Source organism: Parasteatoda tepidariorum, chromosome 6 (genome assembly GCF_043381705.1).
Source record: "Parasteatoda tepidariorum isolate YZ-2023 chromosome 6, CAS_Ptep_4.0, whole genome shotgun sequence".
In the NCBI taxonomy this organism is placed as follows: Eukaryota; Metazoa; Arthropoda; class Arachnida; order Araneae; family Theridiidae; genus Parasteatoda; species Parasteatoda tepidariorum.
The window spans coordinates 33299159-33320349 of NC_092209.1; the positions used below are offsets into that span (position 1 = coordinate 33299159).

Here is a 21191-nt window from a genome sequence, read left to right on the forward strand (position 1 = left end):
TATTATAATATAATATAATATAATATAATATAATATAATATAATATAATATAATGTAATGTAATGTAATGTAATGTAATGTAATGTAATGTAATGTAATGTAATGTAATGTAATATAATATATTATAATATAATATAATATGATAATAGAATTGAATAATTAATAGAATAATTAATAGAATGATAAAATTTAATTTGAATACTAATAAATTCGCAAAGTGGATTTTTAAAATTTTTCAGAATAATAACTTTATAGTTATTTACTTTCTCATTATATTATTATTAATAATAACTAAAAACTTGAATCATGGTACTTTAATAAAAATTAAAACTTCATTTTTGAAAAAATACAATTCATGTTCTATAGATTTTATTTATCAAAATGTATTTTTTTAACTCTTAAGTTATAATGGGATTTACTTTAAACATAAGTAATTTCAGAATCAAAAAGCCGATCAAAGTATTTTAAACTTCTTCATGCACCAATTAAGCATTTCACCAGAGTTAAAAGTTAGATATTTTATCGAGCAAACTTTCCTTAACCCAATTTAATTCCGTAGCCTTGAACTATTAGTGACACTTGAATAATTCAAATCTTTAACGGAAATCATTTAAATGACAATTTAAAAATAACGCAACCGAATTAAAAATTGCAATATGATACCAATAAAGATAATAATAAACGATATTTTTAGTTTTTAAAGAGTTGCTAAGAAATTTATTTTAAAATAAAATACTTTTTAAGTGCATATTAGAAGCGAATACTGCGTAGTTTTTTCTTTAATTCTTAAATAGTTTCTTCATAAAATGTTATTAATATAAGTGTAATGTAAAATTTAAATCTAATGCACTTCAATAGTTACATGAATATACTTCGGTGATTGTTTAAGAACGACACAAAAAAATAAATAAATATATTGGATAAAAATACCAAAATATAATTCAGAACCATTCCTTCAGAACCAAAATGTAATTCAGAACTATTCCTTCAGAACCAAAATGTAATTCAGAAACATTCCTTCAGAACCAAAATGTAATTAAGAACCATTCCTTCAGAACCAAAATGTAATTCAGAGACATTCAGAACCAAGACACTATAATAGTATGTCCTTGTTTTGCTAAAATTGTTAAATGCAGTTTAGAAACTTATTTAGCATATTATATTATGATTTCTTTTTATTTCGTGAACATAAAACATTTTTAATAAAAATATTTCGCAAACAAATGTATTTTTAATACATTTGAATAGTTAAAAGTGTTACAAGAAAACACTTAAGTGATAATTAAGAACAAAGCAATAAATAAATTAATAAAAATATTAAGCAAAAACTTCGAAGTACAACTTAAAACCAAGTCAAATCCTAAAAGACTCTATAGTAAGCCCTTGCTCTACTTTTTAAACTAATTCTTCAAAAAACAAATTTTAACTGAATACAATTTAGACACTTATTTTACATATTATATTGTGATTTTTTTAAATTTCTTGAACATGAAAGAATTTTAAGAAAAACATGATGTGACGAATTTAGTTTTAATTGAATTAAATAGTTCAAATCTGTGCAGAAAAAATACCCAAGTGATAATTTAAGAACAAAACAGAAAATAAATAAATAAAAGTATTAAACAGAAACAGCGAAATGTAACTCAAAACCATGTGCGTTCCTAAAAGTCTCTGCATGGAGAAAACAATTATGGTAAAATTATCGCACAGAATCGTAATGATATTTCTGGTAGCAAAAAAAAGAAAAAAAGAGAAAAAGAAACATACTTCTAGTTAATAAAACCAAAGTATGCTGCATTTAAACCATTTATTTGGTAATTCTTGTTTTTAAAATTGTATTTCTTATTACCACGCATTTAGTAATAAATACAAAACTGAAAGCAAATTCAACTGAATAAATTATTTTTATGACATGCTTTAAGGTATCATGATAAAACCACCATTAACAAATGTTATCACATATGTAATAAAACCAAATTTTTAATTTTACCAAATTATTACCAAAGCACTTCGGTAAAAATGACCGAGCTTTTTGGTGTTCCATAGCGCCAGAAACACAATAAATTTTACCATATTCGGGTAGTTTTGACCATATTTTTTTTTCTCAGTGTAGCAAGCTCCTGTTTTGCTTTTTAAACTAATTCTTCAGAAAACAATTTTTAGCTGAATAAATATTATGAAATTTAGAAAAGAAGAATATTTTCAAATTATTATGTCTTGGAAAAAATTATTTTAATTTTTTTTAAAAAATTACTCAAGTTTTCTTCTTTTTTTAATTGGTCATCTAAATTTCTTTACGAAAATACTATTTATTTTAACTATTTTTCAGTTTTATAATATTTATTTGCGTTAACTGTTTTATTTTTAAATATTTTGTTGACTCTTAAAGTGAAATTCAATAAACACGATATCCATTATCTTAAAATATTATAACTAATAAATACAGAATTTAGAATATTCTTTTAAAACGTCATTGCTTTGTACAATTGTTGAAAGTCTAAATTTTTGTATTTAAAATTTTTTGACTTATTTATCATACTGTTCCAAAGAAAACAAATTATTCATAAATAAAAAAAAAGTCATAACTATTAATAGCGTATAATATAAAAATAAACTAACAGACTAAAAAGATTTTCAAGGAATAATACAAAAGGGAATCGGATGCTTAATAAAATGTGTTATAAATGTTATAAAGACTTTTGAAACAATATGAATTTAAAGACGCATTTCTAGGCTTAAAAATTTATACTATACAATATAAAAAAATTAGAAAATTCATTATCAAATCACGGTAAAAAGTACCAGCATTTAGGATGCCAGTACTTTTTACAGTGAAATCCATTTTTGCCTGCAACATGTTATAGAACAAAAATATCTGATTTACCGTAATTTGTACAATTATAATTACCGTAAAATCACTGAATCACTGTAATTAAATAAATATTACTGTAGAAATCAAGATCTGATATTTTAAGGAAAAATAAAGCAGATTTTATGGATCCAAAGTGAAAAGACTTTGTGCAGCAATTTTTACAGTTTACTTTCATTTACAATATCTTAATTTTATTATGTTTCAATCTGCTCATGAAATGAAATCATGAACAGTTTTAAAATGAAAATAAACAGCTTGAGAAAACAAAATAAAAATGTGTGTTTGTGAGGGAAAAAATTATTCTTTCTTATCGAAAACTTCTCTAATAACACCACTTTATCAGTTCACTACTACCCTTTGATTTTCCAGGTTTTGTAATGATCCTTTTTATAATCTAAATATTAGCTGATTGGTGATAGCTGCGTAAATTGATAGTTGAAGGAGTTCTAATGTATGTCTTATCAACTAACTACAATGAATTTTATCTCCTTAATCAAATAGATAATTTTTGAAGATTCCACTTTTCTCAGCTTAAAAATATTATTATTATTTTTTTTTTTATTTCTATTATTATTATCTCAATACTTCATTCCCCAGTTAACCTCTGGATTTTAACTATCTAGATTTTCTTTATCTTTGCAGAGCACAACAAAAAAAAAAGAGCAGCGGCTTACCGTTGCTTCAATAGTAAATTTGACTTCAATGCGTAAATATGACTTACAAAATGAATTTATGTTTTTCACTTCTTGTTTTGAGCTTATTTTTAACTACAACTTTATTTGTGGCAGCTTTGGACGCTAAACCTGAACAAATACATTTATCTTATGGGAAATCTCCAAATGAAATTATCGTGACATGGGTGACTTTTGACCCTACAAATATTTCTACTGTTGAGTATGGACCACTTCCAAATGTAACGAATAAGGTTAAATTTGGTACTGTCTCCAAATTTGTAGACGGTGGCTACAAAAAAAGAGTACTTTGGATTCATAAAGTGGTACTGGATGATTTAGTGCCAGGTTCTGAATATGTTTACTACTGTGGCAGTACAGATGGTTGGAGCACTATGTATGAGTTCACAGCTTTAAAGAACGGGACAGACTGGAGTCCAACACTTGTGGTTTATGGAGATTTGGGCAGTAAAAATGCTCGATCATTGCCTCAAGTGCAAGAAGAAGTGCAAAGAGGGTTGTACGATGCAGTTTTGCATGTTGGGGATATAGCTTACAATCTAGACTCGAATAACGCTCGTGTGGGAGATGAGTTTATGCGGCAAATCGAACCAATTGCTGCACGCATTCCGTATCAAGTATGCGTCGGCAATCATGAAAAAGCATATAACTTTTCTAATTACGTGAATCGTTTCAACATGATGAATCAGGATGGCGAAATAAACAATCATTTTTATAGTTTTGATATCGGGCCTGCTCATATCATTGCTTTCTCGACCGAATTTTACTACTACACGAAGTATGGCTCAGCCCAAATTGCTAACCAGTATAACTGGCTAGAAAATGAACTAAAAAAGGCAAACTTACCAGAGAACAAAATTAAGCATCCATGGATCATTACTATGGGACACAGGCCCATGTACTGCAGTTCAGTAGGCTTCATTATACAAAGTCGAACACATTGTACAAAGAAAGATAGCAAAATTCGCAAAGTTTTAGAAGATCTGTTTTATAAATATGGAGTAGATCTCGAAATATGGGGCCATCAACATAATTATGAAAGATCGTGGCCAGTGTATAATTTAAAAGTATATAATGGTAGTTATGATGCTCCCTATACTAATCCTAAAGCACCTGTTCATATTATAACTGGATCTGCTGGTTGTAAAGAAATGTTCAATACTTTCGTGCACAATCCTGGCGAATGGAGTGCTGCAAGGTTTTCAGATTATGGTTTCACTAGATTGAACATTATAAATAAAACTCACTTATATACGGAGCAGGTTTCCGTTGACCGCAATGGAACAGTAATTGATACAATGCTACTCATAAAGGATAAACATGGACCTGAAGCATGGTTGTAAACAATCAGAAACATTTCAATTGTTTGTTCGCCATCCAGACTGTTGATGTGCTATTAGAATCCAGATTTTTGTATCACCAGATTTAACATTATTAATAATGGTCAGTTATATTTGAAACAAGTTTCCTTTACTTATGATATAAGTTGATGTCCATCGATCTAAGATTGGATAGGTTTCATGTCACCACTAGACTTAGAACCCTGATACTAAACAATAACAGCTCTGTTCCTAGTAGTACAGTAATATTCGCATATAATGTATATAATAGTATTAATTCAAGTAAAATGTTTCATTAGTTTAAATATTACATCTTAATAAATATTTAATACATGATATTTTTATTTAAATTATCCAGATAGTGGTACGGTTAAAATATTTTTCATAATTATTTTCCTTTCTTACTCTTGATTACTTAAAAAAATCTTGTATACTGCAAAAAGCAATGAGGTCAGTAATCGGCGATGTAGAGACAACGGCTACAAATAGTTGTCAGTATGAAAGCCTAGTCAATGTTCATAACCAATCATAACCTATTAACATGGATTAGAAATAGTCATAACTTTTTCAAGGCTGGCCAACCTTTTTGGGAAGAGAGGCGATTTAGGATCGAAAACAAATTATGCCTTTTCAACTTTTCCAACATTCTCAAAAGTGTAGAAAAGTGAAAAAAATTTAATATATGTGCTGATTACGGAATTATTTTTTTACTGAAAATAGCAGAAATTCTTCATGTATGTCTGGATAATGGAAATGTAAAAAATAACATAATTAAAAGAGAAATACGAACTTAGGTTTTGTTGTTAATAGACATTTTGAATTTTCAGTGAGTCAGGTTTTGTGTAAAATCAATAACAGCAGAATATTTATTTTTATATGATAAATAAACGATCTGTAATCAATTAATGTAGATCTTAAATATGTTATTTTTTTACCAAATTATTCGTACACTGTTAGAAATTTCTCGGAAAAAATGGTTAACTAACAATTTATTTAATTGTTATTTTACCATATTCATGCAAAACAATCAAATAATCATATATAAAATGGTAATCAAACTGTTAACTGTTAGAAAAACCGTTTAATAACAGCTTTCGCATAATACGGTTAAACAACCAGAATTTTATCACACCAACTAAGTTCACCAACTGTATTACACGTGTGCTAGCCATCCAAGTTTATTTGACTTGTCAACTGAGAGAAAAATGCATGGTTTAAACTATTAGAATATGGTAAAATTTACCGAGTTTCTGGTTCTATGAGAACACCAAAAAGAGCTGTACTTTTTACCGAAGTGCTTTGGTAATGATTTTGGTATAATTAGCAGGGTCAAAATATGGTTTTGATCCTGGACCAGGATGTTTTGGTCGAAATATGGTTCGATAATATGTGATAAAATTTGGCAATTTTATCATGATACAGTAGAAAGTATTCATCTGGGTAAATTTACTTTTCAGATTTTTACTAAGTTAGAAGAACTTGTAAAATAGAATTTCCGAATAACCGTTACGATATGAACGGAAAAATTACCAAAAGAATGGTTAAAATACCGAATAGTTTGGTTTTATAAACCAGAATTACGTTTTATTTATTTTTATTTATTTTTTTTACCAGAAATGTCATTATCATACAGTGCGGTATTTTACCGAAATTTTTTTCTGCAAGCACTTTTAAAGCAGCGTACTTAAGAAGAAATAATGTAGACTTTATTCCAGCAACTTACGTTATTTGTAAAAAAAATGGTTGAAATGACAATTAAAACTACACTCAAAAGCTTTTCATTTTTAAGAAGAACATTAATAATTCTAAATATAGCAAGAGAAGAATAAAATAAAAACTATTCTAATTTCATCTTTGAGGCGTTTCAACTAGAATTGACCTTCTTATGAAATTTGAAAATGCTTAGTATTCTCTTGTAAGAGGGATTTTCTCATTCTTTCAATTTAATTTGAATAAACTGAAAGAATGGGAAAATTATTCTTTTAATCCCTATTATTAACATTCCGTTCTATTCAAATGCGAAGTTTTCTTCATTTCTCGTACGACTTTTTCTAAAATCATAAAAGTTTTGAGCCTGTTGCCTATTTTCATAAATCTAATATAGGTTGGAATGTTTAAAAGAGCTGTTTTCGAATAAGATGTATACTAAGAAAATGAACACTGTTTATCGCCACATTTTGAAATTCACCAAGCATGAGGCCGTAAGCACAAAATGTTGAACGCACATCACAAAACGTTTCCCTTAAAGAAAAAAAAAATGTTCTTTACAATGGGAATTACAAACGTAAAATTAATTATAAAATATTTGGGTTTTGATTTTTCTGTTTTAGTTTAACGCATGACAAAAAATAAAAAAATAAATTAAAAACTTTAGTTTCTTCTCTAATTCATCTGTATTAAATTATATTTTATAACAAACTTGATAAAAACATATTTTTTATGTTTCGTAAAATTTTTACTAAGTGGATTAGTGTAAAGGTTGCGTACCAAATATTTTACTAAAGATTGAAACCACTATTTGTGAAGGTGTATTATTCTACAAAATCATTATAAATATTATCATACGTGTTACATTTGTGACCAACGGACATAAGTAACCAATAAACATGTGTTTGTTTATTCCCAATGTTGGTTAATTGAATCAATGCAGAGTAAACAATAATATCAAAATATGTAAAAATAATATAATCTTTAACATATAATCAATTTTTGTTGAAATTCTGAAAATAAAATATGTTAACAAAAGAGTTAAAAGAAAATCTGAAAGTTACTTTTGTACCTTAAAAACCATTTGTAAGAAATTTCTACTAAAGTATACACAATGTGTTTATGCAATGGCACACGAAAGTGTATATCAATGTTGCCAATTTACGATATCTCACAGAGGAAATTTGACCAATAAATAAAAAAGTTTTTCAAGATGACCACTTTAACCTCATATCCACATTTCTCTCGGAAAAAATAATTTTTCCTCTGATGAACTTATATTATACTTTACATTAAATAGTAGGAAAGATAAATGGAACTATAGTTCATACATTTCGTGTTACAGATTTTATACAAGACTCGTATTATTTTCATCAATGTAATCACCAAACAAAACGCGTATTTAAAATTATTTTCTGTCCGTGACACGACACCAACCAACAAAACGCGTTATTTTCAAAAACCATAATATATAGCTTCACTTTTATTAAAATTGTACAGGATAAGTACAGGATGGAAATATGATTCGTATTCTTTGGACTTTACATTCGATACTTTGTACGTTGAGCAATTTAATACAAATCTTGCGCAGTTTCAACCAACATTAAAATATGCAAATGAACTTCAAGTCTAACTGTATAAGATGGGTATATGGAACTAAGTCAAACTCTCCCCCCCCCAATAAATTAGATGCTTAATGAAGCCCAATTTAATTTAAAATTAATTATTCTTCTCCTATATATATACTCCTATATATGGACAATATATCCTCCTATATATATACTCCTATATATACACAATATATCCTCCTATATATATACTCCTATATATATACTCCTATATATAGACAATATATCCTCCTATATATATACTCCTATATATAGACAATATATAGGAGTACTTATTCTATATATTGTATATATTGTATTAATGAACACATTTATTTAAATCCAAGAATTTGTCGGATGAGTTAGTAAAATCAAAGAAAATACTTATAAATATGTTCATTTTCTTTTAAATATTTCTTAATGAATATATGAATTAGTTTAACGAATACATTGAAGTCTAAGGAATACTCATCTGCAAACAAAACAAATGTATTAGAGGCTCTTATTTAGTGAGCTCTTTTTTTATTTAGTGAGCTCTTTTTTTATTTATTGAACTCTTTTGTTTATTTAGTGATATATTTTGTAATATTATGTAACAATATTCTATAATTTAAATTTAAGATTAGCTAATGTTAGATCGAGTTAAAATTAGAACTCTTTGTAATGTACATTTAATACTTTATATGTTGAGAAATTCGATACAAAACTTGCGCTGTTTTCACTAATCTAAAATATATAGCCGAACTTCAACTCAAATAGCATAGCATGGATACATGGAACTAATTCAAACTTCCACAATATATTTTGTATTTTTACGTAGCGTATTTTGATGCAACACTCACATTATTTTCACCAATTTCGTGTATCGGTGCCCTTTAGTTTAAATTACAGTGAAGATTTCAGGAAAGACCACCTCTATGTAATTACCTTCTCTATTTACTACTTTTGGGAGGAACGAAACTTTTTCCATAGACTTCATGTTGTAGAAAACCTCAAAACCTCTCCCAGTGACCGGGCAAACCTTTGTACTAAATGAGGAAACGGTCAAATAAGGAAACACAAAAAAAAAAAAAAAAAAAAAAAAAAAAAAAAAAAAAAAAATCAAAAGAAAAAATACTAGCAAAACAAATAAGTAAATTAAAATGCATTAGAGGCTCTTATTTAGTGAGCTCTTTTTTTATATTTAGTGAGTTCTTTTGTACAATCACTGAAAGAGATCTATAACCTCTTGTTGCAGTCAGAGTGCACTAAATACGACGCGATTAATGATTTATTTTTAAATAAATCATTAATCGTTGGAAATTAAATTAGAAAAAAGAAAGTTATTTTAGAAAAATTAAGCATCTTAAAGAAACTAACCTCTTCTCATCTTTTAAAGCTAACCATTAAAAACTTTCGATTAATGTAAGAAATTTAAATGATTTAAAATTGTATGCTAGCTAAAAATCTATGATGAAAAATTAAATGCGGATTTAAACAAAATGCATAATTGTTTATTCATTTAAAATAGTTCTACCATTCATAGTTGATAAACTTGTTTTTACAAAATTAATTTATTAAAAATTCTTTGTCTGAAGAGGAGTATTTCTTAGACTTCAATGTATTCGTTAAACTAATTCATATATTCATAAAATTTTACAGAAATATTTTAAAAGAAAATAAACAAAGTATTTCCTTTGATTTTATTAATGCATTCTACAAATTCTTGGATTTAAATAAATGTGTGCATTAATACAATATATAATATAAATATAGTCTACGAGTATATTTGAATATTTTACTACGAAATAAATCATATTTGAAATAGTCAAATTGATGATATTAGTCTAGTTGTTTATTATCATTACATGTCAAACGCATTTTTAATTATAAAATCTTTTGAACAAAAAAGAACCATCAAAATTATAAACCTCAAAGCATTTCATAGTTTCATTCAAAGGTCAATTACTCCTAAATTCCACAAAATGAAATGAAAAGACCTTGAACTTGTAGTAATGTTTAAATGACGAAACTGTGACGTAGAAAAATTAGGACACGTCCGGGTTAATTTCGCCCGAGGGGATACAAAAAAAATGACGAAAGAACTTTCCTGAAACTACAAGGTAGATATATGACTAATAGGCCTATATTTTCAAAACGTCTTCTAGGTGTGTTTCTCTCGAATTTTGCATAGGCACGATTAACCCATAATAGAAAAAGCATGCGTATCGTATGACACTAGTTGATAGTAATCATTCTATTAATCATTCTGTATATAGTATCAACTATGCATACTGGTTTTTACTGCTTTCGAACTCTTAAACAGAAAAAAAAAACGTAAATAAACGAAAGAATTTTTCACGAAATAAATTATTCAAGCGGCAAGTGAATAATTTTAAATGTTGAATGAGCATGATTAGAATGTTATGCTTTGATAACATGTTCAATAATTTAAATTAAAAATAATAAATTTGTACTACTTAAATTCAAATATTACGAATTTTTAAGTTTTTCTTTAATTAATTAGTATTTGCGTTTAAAGAAGTTAAAATATTATAAAAATGATTCTTTTCACAGAAATGCCAGATAAAATGCTATTTAGTATTTAATGCTATTTAACTAATATTTTAAATTTCCTACAAACATTAATTTCTTTCCTACTATTTAGGCTGTCGTTTCCTTGTATTGTTAATTCAGAAAAATTTCCTAGATTAAAATTCCAATCAGAATAATTTGAAATTAATTCGATGTAACAAGCAACATACTGCGTACTTTTAAATTAATTAAATCTGATATAAAGTTAAAATTTTTGTTTTGTCTTAGTTTATTAAAGTAAATAATTTTTTTGTGTTTGCGATTATGTATATTATGTGCTTTTGGAATCGCTTATTAAACACTTGCTTTTTCGTAAAATGATATATTTCAAAACAGACTCAGTACTGTAAAAAAAGATTCCGGATCAAATTTTGGTAAAAAGCGCCAACACTCAGGGTGCCGAGACTTTTTACCGTAAAATCTATTTTTCCTGAATATGTTATGGAACCGTAATACCCCGTAACTTCTACATTTTTATTCAGGCGCTATAGAAAATATTCATGTATATCTTGTAAGAAAATTTCGTACTCATCTAAAAGCAAACAATTCTATAAATTTGTTTTTAAAATTGTTTTCTAATTTTCAATTTTACACGTTGGATAAATGTTTTAAAAGCTTAACATTGAATTTAGCATCATTTGGCGAGAATAAATTAATAAAACTTGAAAAGATGGTATATAATTGTCAATAAAAATACTCCGTTGGAAATTTCCGAAAAAAATATTTAAATAACAATAGTTTAATTATTATATTACCATTTTCATCAAAAAACAGTCATATAATCATAGAAAATATGGTATTTGAACAGTTAATTTAGAGAAAGAGCGTTTAACTGTCTTCATCTAATACGATTACATTTAACACAAAACATTAAGAAAAGTTTAGAGCAGGGTTTCTCCCCCCCCCCATGATATGTTTACTGTCTCACAGCTCGAGTCAAACTGCCTATTTTGGCTCACCAGGGGGAGCTCTAGGTGTGTCTCACGGAAATTCATCTGTAACAGGGTTAAATTCTTTTACGGATATTCAGAAACGTAACTTTAAAAGTTCGATCAAGTTAAGAGTCATTAAAAAAGAAATAAACTAATTACTCTAGTTCTGTCATTAATATTTTCGTATTAAACAATGAAATTATTTTACATTTATTGCATTCAAATTATACATTTCCAAATCAAAACTTTTCTTCAAAAAAAAAAAAAAAAAAAAAANAAAAAAAAAAAAAAAAAAAAAAAAAAAAAAAAAAAAAAAACTGCAACAGAAATTTTTTTATACCTTAGATCATTTGATGAACAATGACAATTTATAGCGCAGTTTTGTTCTTTGCTCTAATTTTTAACATCAAAAACACGTCTAACATCCTAAACGGAAGTATTTTCCTATTGTTCGTAAAATGTTTCTTCAATTTTATCAATGAAGCGTGGAATGAAATGTTTTTCATTGTTTAGGTTCGTAAATTTGTTCTTATACTTCCACATTACTCATCCTAAAAGGCATAAAAAGAAAAACTAATTTAACGCAGTAACTGAATTCTATTTTAAAAGACTCAATAGTATGTAGCCTCCTCTAAATGTGCAACAGATGTAAAACATGAGAATATAAAATAAAAAAACAAAGTGCATTAGATGGAACAATATTTTATTTTTGAGCTACTTCCGATGCATGAAACAATTGTTAGTTTAAACACCATGCTAAGAAAAATTATTTAGAACGCATTTTTAATAACCAGTTCGAATAAATACGTATATATCGACACGCTTTTGATAGTTTTTTACAGTTTTGGAAGCAATTGTTATCTGTTTTTGTAAGAAAGGCTGTGGTGTATGGCACAGAAATTAAATTTCAGTTATTATATTACATCAACCACATAAAGTAATGCAAAATTACAAGCGATTTTGTTGCAAAACTGTAATGTAAATAAAACGTTCTTATCAGAGAAAAAAATTTGCAATAGAATTTTTTTTTCAAAAGTAAATACATTTTAATATTATATTTATTGAAAATCTACATTTATTTCAAATGTTTATGCATTCATTTTTTAAAAATGTAATATTTATCGGTATTTGTTTAATGATTGTCTATCAAGATGTTTCAGATAAAATGTTTCCATCTAAATTCTCTAAAAGATAGCGTTAATTAGCGTGAATACGCTTAAACAATTCAAGTGAAATAGATTTTTTCATGATTTACAAGTGATATATTTCTTAAAAGTAAAATAAGTAAGAAATTTAGGAAAATCTTGATTGAAGAATTCATACAGAACTATACTGTTTATTAAGCAAATGCTCTTTAACAAAAGCATAATATCAACAGGCAAAATTTCAATTCGAATTTGAATTTGAGAAACGCAAACAAATGTCTATTCATATCACATTTTTAAAATATTTAAAAGAATAAAGGTCTAAACATTTGAAATGGAATTGGACTTTTTTTTTAAATAAAAAAACGTAGTTTTTATAAATAAAATATTAATTAAACTTGTAAAACGCAAACAAAAGCCTATTCCTATCACATTTTTAAAAATTTATAAAAGAATAAATATCCAAATATTTTAAATAGAATTGGACTTCCATAAAATAAGATAAAAAAACATGTAGATTTAATAAATACAATATCAAAAAAAGGATACCAAAATTAATCTGCATCTCACCCCTTGGGTGTGAATGGGGTAACTTAAAAAAAAAAAATCGTAAATGAAAACCCTTTTCTGTATTACAGATTTCGATTTTTCAGAAAAAAAATACCCCGAAATAGCTTAGATTGTTATGCATTTTGTCTTACAGATGGCATTGTAATCGCAAAATGAAAATGAGGTTCAAATAATTTAAAATCGATGTATCGTGAGTTTGATATTTTGAAGCGATATATTGTCAATTTTGATATTTTGAGAAAATTTATCTTATGACATCTAATTCAAACCCAGTTCCACCTCCTAATGCCGGAGCGCCTGCTAAAGGGTCGAATGAATTTTTAGGCTCTAAGTAGCTGACCATATTTTTCGGACAGCATATGTATGTTAAATGTATAAAATGTTAAATTTCAGAAGCGTAGTGACAGTGATATTAATTTTATTTTAGGTAGTCTCTATTTACCAATGGCACCGAATGTAGTCTCTACATCGGTGCAAGAAGAGCATCATGAACATGAACCAGAAACAAAACCTTTAGAGCCAGTTCAAATTGTTTGGAGGAATGTCTTTTTATTCATAGGGCTACATGCAGCAGCAATCTATGGCCTTTATCTTGTAATCGCTCACGCAACTTTAACATCATGGTTTTACGGTAATTATACAAATAAATTTATTTATTTTTTTAACATCAAACTTTCCTCATTTATAATTTGATTTCAAAAAACTTGACACATTATTATAATGTATTTTAAAAACAAGGATGGCACCAAATTATCTTGGACAAAACGTGGACAGTCCTGATTAGAGAACAAACATTTTGTTGGCATTTTTAATTAAGTTATTCAATTCAAACATACCATATTCTCCCTCCAAAGATGTATAGTTTGTCTACGGTAAGAACTACCCTCGCCACAAAGTCTGAGGGCGTCTACTGCTATGGAAACAAGAATATCGCATTTCAGGGAGGGTAGCTTCTCTTCACTCTAGCTAAGGCTAACAAAGTAGACCAAAGAAAAAGATTCCCTTTCTCTCGCCCACCCTGGTCAAAACTTGCCCTAAACAATGATCCCACAACCCTACTTTATATAGTTATACCTCGTTACCGTAGTCACCGCCAAAGATTCAGACAAATGGCTTGGGGAGTTCCTACTTTAGACAAACTATATGTTATTGCCTCCTGGATGTCAAGCCTTTATAAGGGCCGAGAAGTGATTTTCCAATCCAGCAGCCTTTAACGACTCGCTCTTCTGTTTGGCATTTTCTCAGATAAAGAAAAAAATTTGATTCTTGACTTTTCCTAGCTTAAATAATAAATTTTAAAATAAATAAAAGCTTGCAATATAATTGCGACAAATTACAATCAAGAAGAAAGTCATCAAAAAAAAAAAAAAAAAAAAAAAAAAAAAAAAAAACAGAGAGAGATAGTCGTCAAAGGCTGCTGGATTGTAAATTAGCGGCTGGGAGTTTTCAAATAAAATAAAATATTACATATTCAATATTGTCAATAAATAACGATTCCTTTTCAAGAGGATATTCCATACAATGTATTTCATGAAATTTAAATATATTGTCTACAACTGTTTATAATCATTCGTCTTTGTCAGTCTACGTCTCTTTATTATCTATACAGGATGTTACAGTACAGCGGTTGCAAACCTGCAAAGGAGGTAGACAAACTCGCCAAATTGGTCCCCAAATCATTAAATGATGATAAAAGAGCTATTATAAGCCTATTTATAAGCCTATTTGCATGTAATTTCCAAAAATAATTATTACGAAGGTAAACATTGAATTAAGATAATTTATATAATTATATAACATAAAATTTATAATAGGGAAGTGCGTCGTACAATATTATTTACAGTGGATTGCTATGCAATCCTCAATATTTATAATTTCCCTCACCTTTTTTCCAAGTTAGGAACCGCTGTACTTAAACATCCCGTGTAAGCACAGATTAGCTTATTTTGTGTACACATTGTGTACATTCTCCACATTGAAAATAATTTCAGAATAACATTAAGTAGTTATAAATGATTAATTTGTAGACCTTATTTAGAACTTAAACAAACATATAATTAGTGACTCGAAATGCCCATTTCTTTTCATTTATAATAATAATTTTAAATAATCTAAGGCAATTTATTTGTGGGTGAAGTTTTGAAGGACGGTTTCTTAAGAAATGCGAAATGCTAAGGCAGACTTTTCTAACGGAAATTTTTTTGCACAAAACTGTTTCTTTGTATTATTTCAGATACGTACTTTGCTTTCACCAAACACTACAAAGCACATAAACATCTTATCGTCTACATGGAAATGATGGGTTTCTTGCGCCAAAATTGCTCTCCCGTGCAGTTAGCAAATATGGCTTATCATTATGTTGCTCCATACCCTTCCATTCTAATGTCTCATTTGATCTCAACAATAATTCGTCAGAGTTTGATAGAGTTTTTTTCTTCTTACATTTAAATGATAATTACTCGTGGTCCTCTTTATGCACTGTTTTTCACGTCTAAAAACGTATTCAGCAATAGGGTTAGCCTTAATAATTTGTCCAGTTTCAAAAGGATATGTATTTACAAATATACGATTAACAATGATTGGTGGAAAGATACATACACTCATCAAGTTTCTAGTACATATACTATAAGTGTTCAATGGTCATTTCAATTGTAATCAAGTTTTTATCAATGTTAGTCAAGGCAGCAGAATTGGCATTAAAGATAGATAAACTTGTGAAGGACAAAGTTTATGCATCCTAAATGCCAGCTTGTAGAAAATAAAGTTTGTATATAACCCAATATAACCTGTGGAGACTGAATTATGTGCCTTTAATGCCAACTTGTGAAGGATCAAGCTTGTACACTACTACTGCCAACTTGTGAGAGACAAAAGTTTATGTACCCCTAATGCCAACTTGTGAGGGCTATGCATCCGCGGAAGAATTAACGGAGTGAATCTGCAGCACTGTCTAGATAAATCCAAACCTCACTATGCCCGCAACGCAGTCAGATAAAAATTATTAATGTAAAACTACAGCTTAATCTAACAAATTTAATGAAGCGAAATTTGCAAATATCAGGTCTCTAAAAGCAAAGACTTTATGTTGTTTATATTCAAGTTGAGTCTTATACAATGATACAAAAAATTGGAATAAAATGCGATGTTTGTAAATGTTAAGCTTGTTATCAAGTAACAGGGAAAAAAATCTTTGGTTTTTGTCCTTTGCGGTGTTCTCTAACTCAGCTCTTTTTTATTCAAGGAGAGTTGATGTTTTTTTTAAAAAAAAGAGTCTCAGTCGTTTTTATCCATTTGTTGGTTTACTTTTTAAAAATAAATGGGAAACTTAAACGAAAATTTATCAGTTAAGGCAGCACTAACAATCTGGTTAACAGCAATCAGCTACCCATCACCGCTGCTGTGATTAAAATTCGCCGAAACAGGCTACTGAACGTATGGGCGAGACAGATATACCATTGGGATGTTTTCTGAGTGACCCAGGGTGCGTGCATTAGCCATTTGAAGCATATACCAGAAACTTAATGTGCGTCTACTTCCTACCATGTACCACTCACTTGTATACATCATACACTTGTAAATAAACAGTCCTTTGAAACTTTACGAATCAATAAGGCTAACCCTGTACATTAAGGGTGGATATTACAGAACACACAGTATTTCACTATCTCTTCGATAATTCATCTTTAGATAGATTTTTTTATTCAGTAAATAATTAAGATTTTTGTTTCAAACGTGAATGATCAAACTGCTTCAATCACCATGTTATATTTCCTGATAAGTATTTACATTTGTCAATAGGTGTCTTTTTAAGTTTCGCCAATGGTCTTGGGATAACAGCAGGGGCCCATAGGTTATGGACTCATAGGTCATACAAGGCAAAACTTCCCTTGAGAATATTTTTAGCCTTTTGCAACTGCTTGGCTTTACAGGTCAGTACATTATTTATTCTAATACATTCCAATTGTAAATAGAAGCTAAGAAAAAGCACCAATCAACACAACTAATTCCAAACGATATTGAATAAAAATAAATAATAAAATATTGAATAAAAATAATTAATTGAATGAAAATAATTTTTATATTATTGTACCAATGTATGTTTTTTGTGTAAAATCCTGTTCCTTCATGGTTTTTGATTAACTAAAGAATAAGCTTGGACATTAATTCTCAAAATTCCTATTTTATCATTGAAATAATTGAAAACTAAAAGTATTATCTTATAAACCCACTTTTAACGAAAACTGTATTAGTAATAGACATTTTTAAATGTTCAGCTGAATTGGTGTAAAAATAAAAAAGCTATCGTGTTTGCAAGTGTAGTATATATATATNTATATATATATAATACAAGGGAAAGAAAAATTTATTTCCACATCCTTCGAAGTTTTCAAACTTTTTAACATTATTTTTCAATGATATAAAATAATCTATGCATTTTAATGCCAAATTCGATATAAGTTAAAAAGTCGTTGCTTTTGAAATTTTAATTGTGGTGTTTCTCTTCTCTTTAAGACTAACACGGCTTTTTCCCTCACCATCTTGAATTTTTGATTAAAATGTATGTTTCAATTTTTTCGTTGTTTATTTGTTTTTAAAAAACTTCTTGATGGTAGAATGTTATTTGACAGCACTATAACGTCCAAAAAAAAAGGTAAAAAATGACAAAAAAATAAAGTTAAAAGAAACAGTATTAGAAAACTTTTGAAACTTCTATGCATTTTTTCTCAAAAATGTTAAGCAAGAAAATGTTGCAAAGAGCAACTTCATACAGATAAATTTGTAATTACAGTAGTACAGATAAATGAGATTTGTTTGCTTTAAGATTTTTTTTGAATTCGTTTTTGTAATTGCTTTACCCTTTGAAGCAGAATTTTTATTAAACTTATTTTGGATAGTTTTTTCATTATTTTGTATCAATTTTGATGAAAATGAGTGGAAAAAATATTGTGTTTAGCATTTTCATACAGCAGAAGAAAACCAGTGTTTTTTGTTTTGTTTTTTGCGTTAAAATCCTAACACGGCTCACTTCCAAACAATGATTTTTCACATTTCCACAGTTATTTAGATCTAAAGGGAACAGTAAGGGAATTGGGATCGTGATACAGTTTTAAGGTTGTACAGTGCAATTTAATGGTTTCATTTTTTTTAAAACTTAAGATAATACGTATTTGTAGGAAAACAAAATCTAGCAGTGTTTCAATTCTGTTGGTTGGTTGGTTCTAATGCCACTTGCCACACGGACAAGCCTGCTTGGTGAAACCAAGCAAATTAAGGCAGAGTGTGCGATTCTTGTTTTCCAGTGGCGCCATCTATGGTCAAGAATTCGACTTCTGCCACATCATACGTCACACCTGTTTATAAGGCGGACCCATTCATACATCCATTCATTAATCCATAGATCGTAATTTTGACCTGAATCAGAGAACGATCGATCTCCAATCCAGTACCCTCAGAGGTTTTGATTTGTTATGGGAACATGGAGGACTTTGCGACTCGACAGAATTTTAACGTGCATCAGTCACCAACTACACTCGGCCGGCGGGGTTCGAACCCACAAACTCTGGGACAGGGCCCAGCACCCTACCGACCAGGCTATCCCAGACTCTTTAATTGTAACATAATGTAAAACACTCACATTGCGAACATAACGTTGATTAATACCGCGTTAATCTTCGCATGCACTTGGTTTCAAAGGTGATTTAGAGTTCATTTTGTAGTTGTTAATGTTCCTTTATCTAAACTAACTCTACGCATATACCCTGGTCTTAGATCTGATGTTACGAGCAAAGAGACCTTATTATTGACGTTAGTTAATTTTGTTTATTAGTACACAAGTTACTTTAAAATTTAAAAAAAAAAATGAGACGAATTACACAGAGAAAACTGTACTGTTTTCAAAAACAAGGTTATTACTGGTAGTATTCAATTCATTCATCAACATTACTTTTTCTCAACTACATGCAGTTTATAAAATATTTTAATTTAAAACAGAACTGATTACTGGCACTTTACTGACTACGGGTACACAGAACTAATAACTTCTTTTTAAATCTGTGAGTTGTTATAATTTTCCAAGTGTACCAAGATAACTAACCTATCAAAGGAATAAGATCATTAGGTATTTTGATATCTTTTTTTTTACTGACTTCAAGTCTAGCATTACTCAATTTAACAACTAATAATATGAATAATGGAAAAAATATTTCAACTGTCAAGATGTCCATTTCTGCAAGATAAATTGAATATATCTTTTTTTTATTTCCAATGAGCTGCAAAATCGGTCTTGTCGATGAGCAGACCTAGTGCGTTCTCCAGAGGTGGTATCCACTCTTTCAGGACCACCACAATGGGTGAGATACCGTTGGAAATGTTAATTTGGACGTCTAGTTTCTGCCACACTAGATGGCAGCACCGAGATTCTATTTGGATTATGATATCTGTAACTCCTATTCTTTCTGATTAGATTACAGGCATAACAAATTAGTATGATTTTAATGAATTACTATAAAAAGGAAAATACCGTATGAGTAAGAGCAATTAATTGCCATTTATAACTGTGTTTATTAAAAATTATGTTTTCTCTTATTTCAGAACGACATTTACGAATGGTCAAGAGACCACAGAGTTCATCATAAATTTGCAGAGACTAATGCTGACCCACACAACGTGAATCGAGGATTTTTCTTTGCCCATATGGGATGGTTGATGGCAAAAAAACAAAAGGATGTTATTGAAAAGGGAAAAACAGTCGACATCAGCGATATATGGGCTGATCCAGTAGTTAGATTTCAGCACAGGTAAATAAAAACTTAGCAGATTTGCAAAACACATTTCGAAATAATTTTATATTATAATCTAAAGGCTTATACACCGAAGAGCCATTACATTATGACCACCCTGCTAATGACATGTAGGACTACCTTTAGCCCTCAAAACTGTTAGCACCCGCCGTGGCATTTATTCCACAAGATGCTGATAGGTAGTCTGAGGTATCTGGTACCAAGCTCTCATCAGCTGGTCCTGCAATTCTCTCACATTGCGAGGGGGTAGCGTGGCAGCCCGAATTTGGTTTTCCAAGTAGGACCACAAATGCTCGATTGGATTAAGGTCAGGTGAATTTGGGGGAGGGGGGCAAGAACTAGAAAGTCACTGGAATGTTCCTCGAACCAATCCATGACGATTCGGCCCTTGTGACATGGTGCATTATCCTATTGGTAAACACCATCCCCCGCAGGAAAAACTGTTGCCATGGATGGGTGAACCAATACCTCCTAGATGGAAGAAAGCCGAAGGACGCAAAACGATGACTCATACAGTTAGGCCCAGATTTGCTGATCACTTCTGACGATGCTTCTCTTTTTCCCTTCTGTTTCTCGACACTTTTTCGTTACTCTTCTACTAATTTTTTACTTTCTACAAATTATTATTATTATTTTTTTTGTCTAGATTAAATGTTCTTAAATTGTGTAAAAATGCTTAATATATTTATTTGTTTTCAGAAATGATTAACAATAAATCAATTCTAACAAAAATAACTGTTGTGTGAATGAAAAAAAATATATTTTTAAGCATTAAATATCAGTTTTATTTTATAAATTGGAAAATTTTATCTAACTTTTTGTTATAAAATGTATGGATTAAAAACAAAGAAATATATTTTTAAAGGGATTTTACACATTTATTATTATTATAGTTTTGACATAAAACTAAGAAAGGGGTCTAATTTTTATAATATGATACTTACATTTTTAG

General features: G+C 28.9%; 2 protein-coding genes across 2 annotated transcripts in view; both read left to right on the forward strand.

Moving 5' to 3' along the window:
• Positions 1–21191, forward strand: part of LOC107456449 (acyl-CoA Delta-9 desaturase) — a 44718-nt gene that overhangs the window by 18978 nt on the left and 4549 nt on the right. Inside the window, exons 2-4 of the mRNA XM_016074313.3 lie at positions 13867–14070; positions 17238–17368; positions 20031–20236. Coding sequence (XP_015929799.1) covers positions 13884–14070; positions 17238–17368; positions 20031–20236 — 524 coding nt within the window. The 5' untranslated portion in view covers positions 13867–13883. The remainder of the gene's footprint in view (positions 1–13866; positions 14071–17237; positions 17369–20030; positions 20237–21191) is intronic.
• On the forward strand, positions 3529–5347 carry LOC107456448 (acid phosphatase type 7). The gene has a single exon (XM_043047028.2). It carries the CDS (start codon positions 3585–3587, stop codon positions 4905–4907), a length of 1323 nt encoding a protein of 440 aa, XP_042902962.1. The 5' UTR covers positions 3529–3584; the 3' UTR covers positions 4908–5347.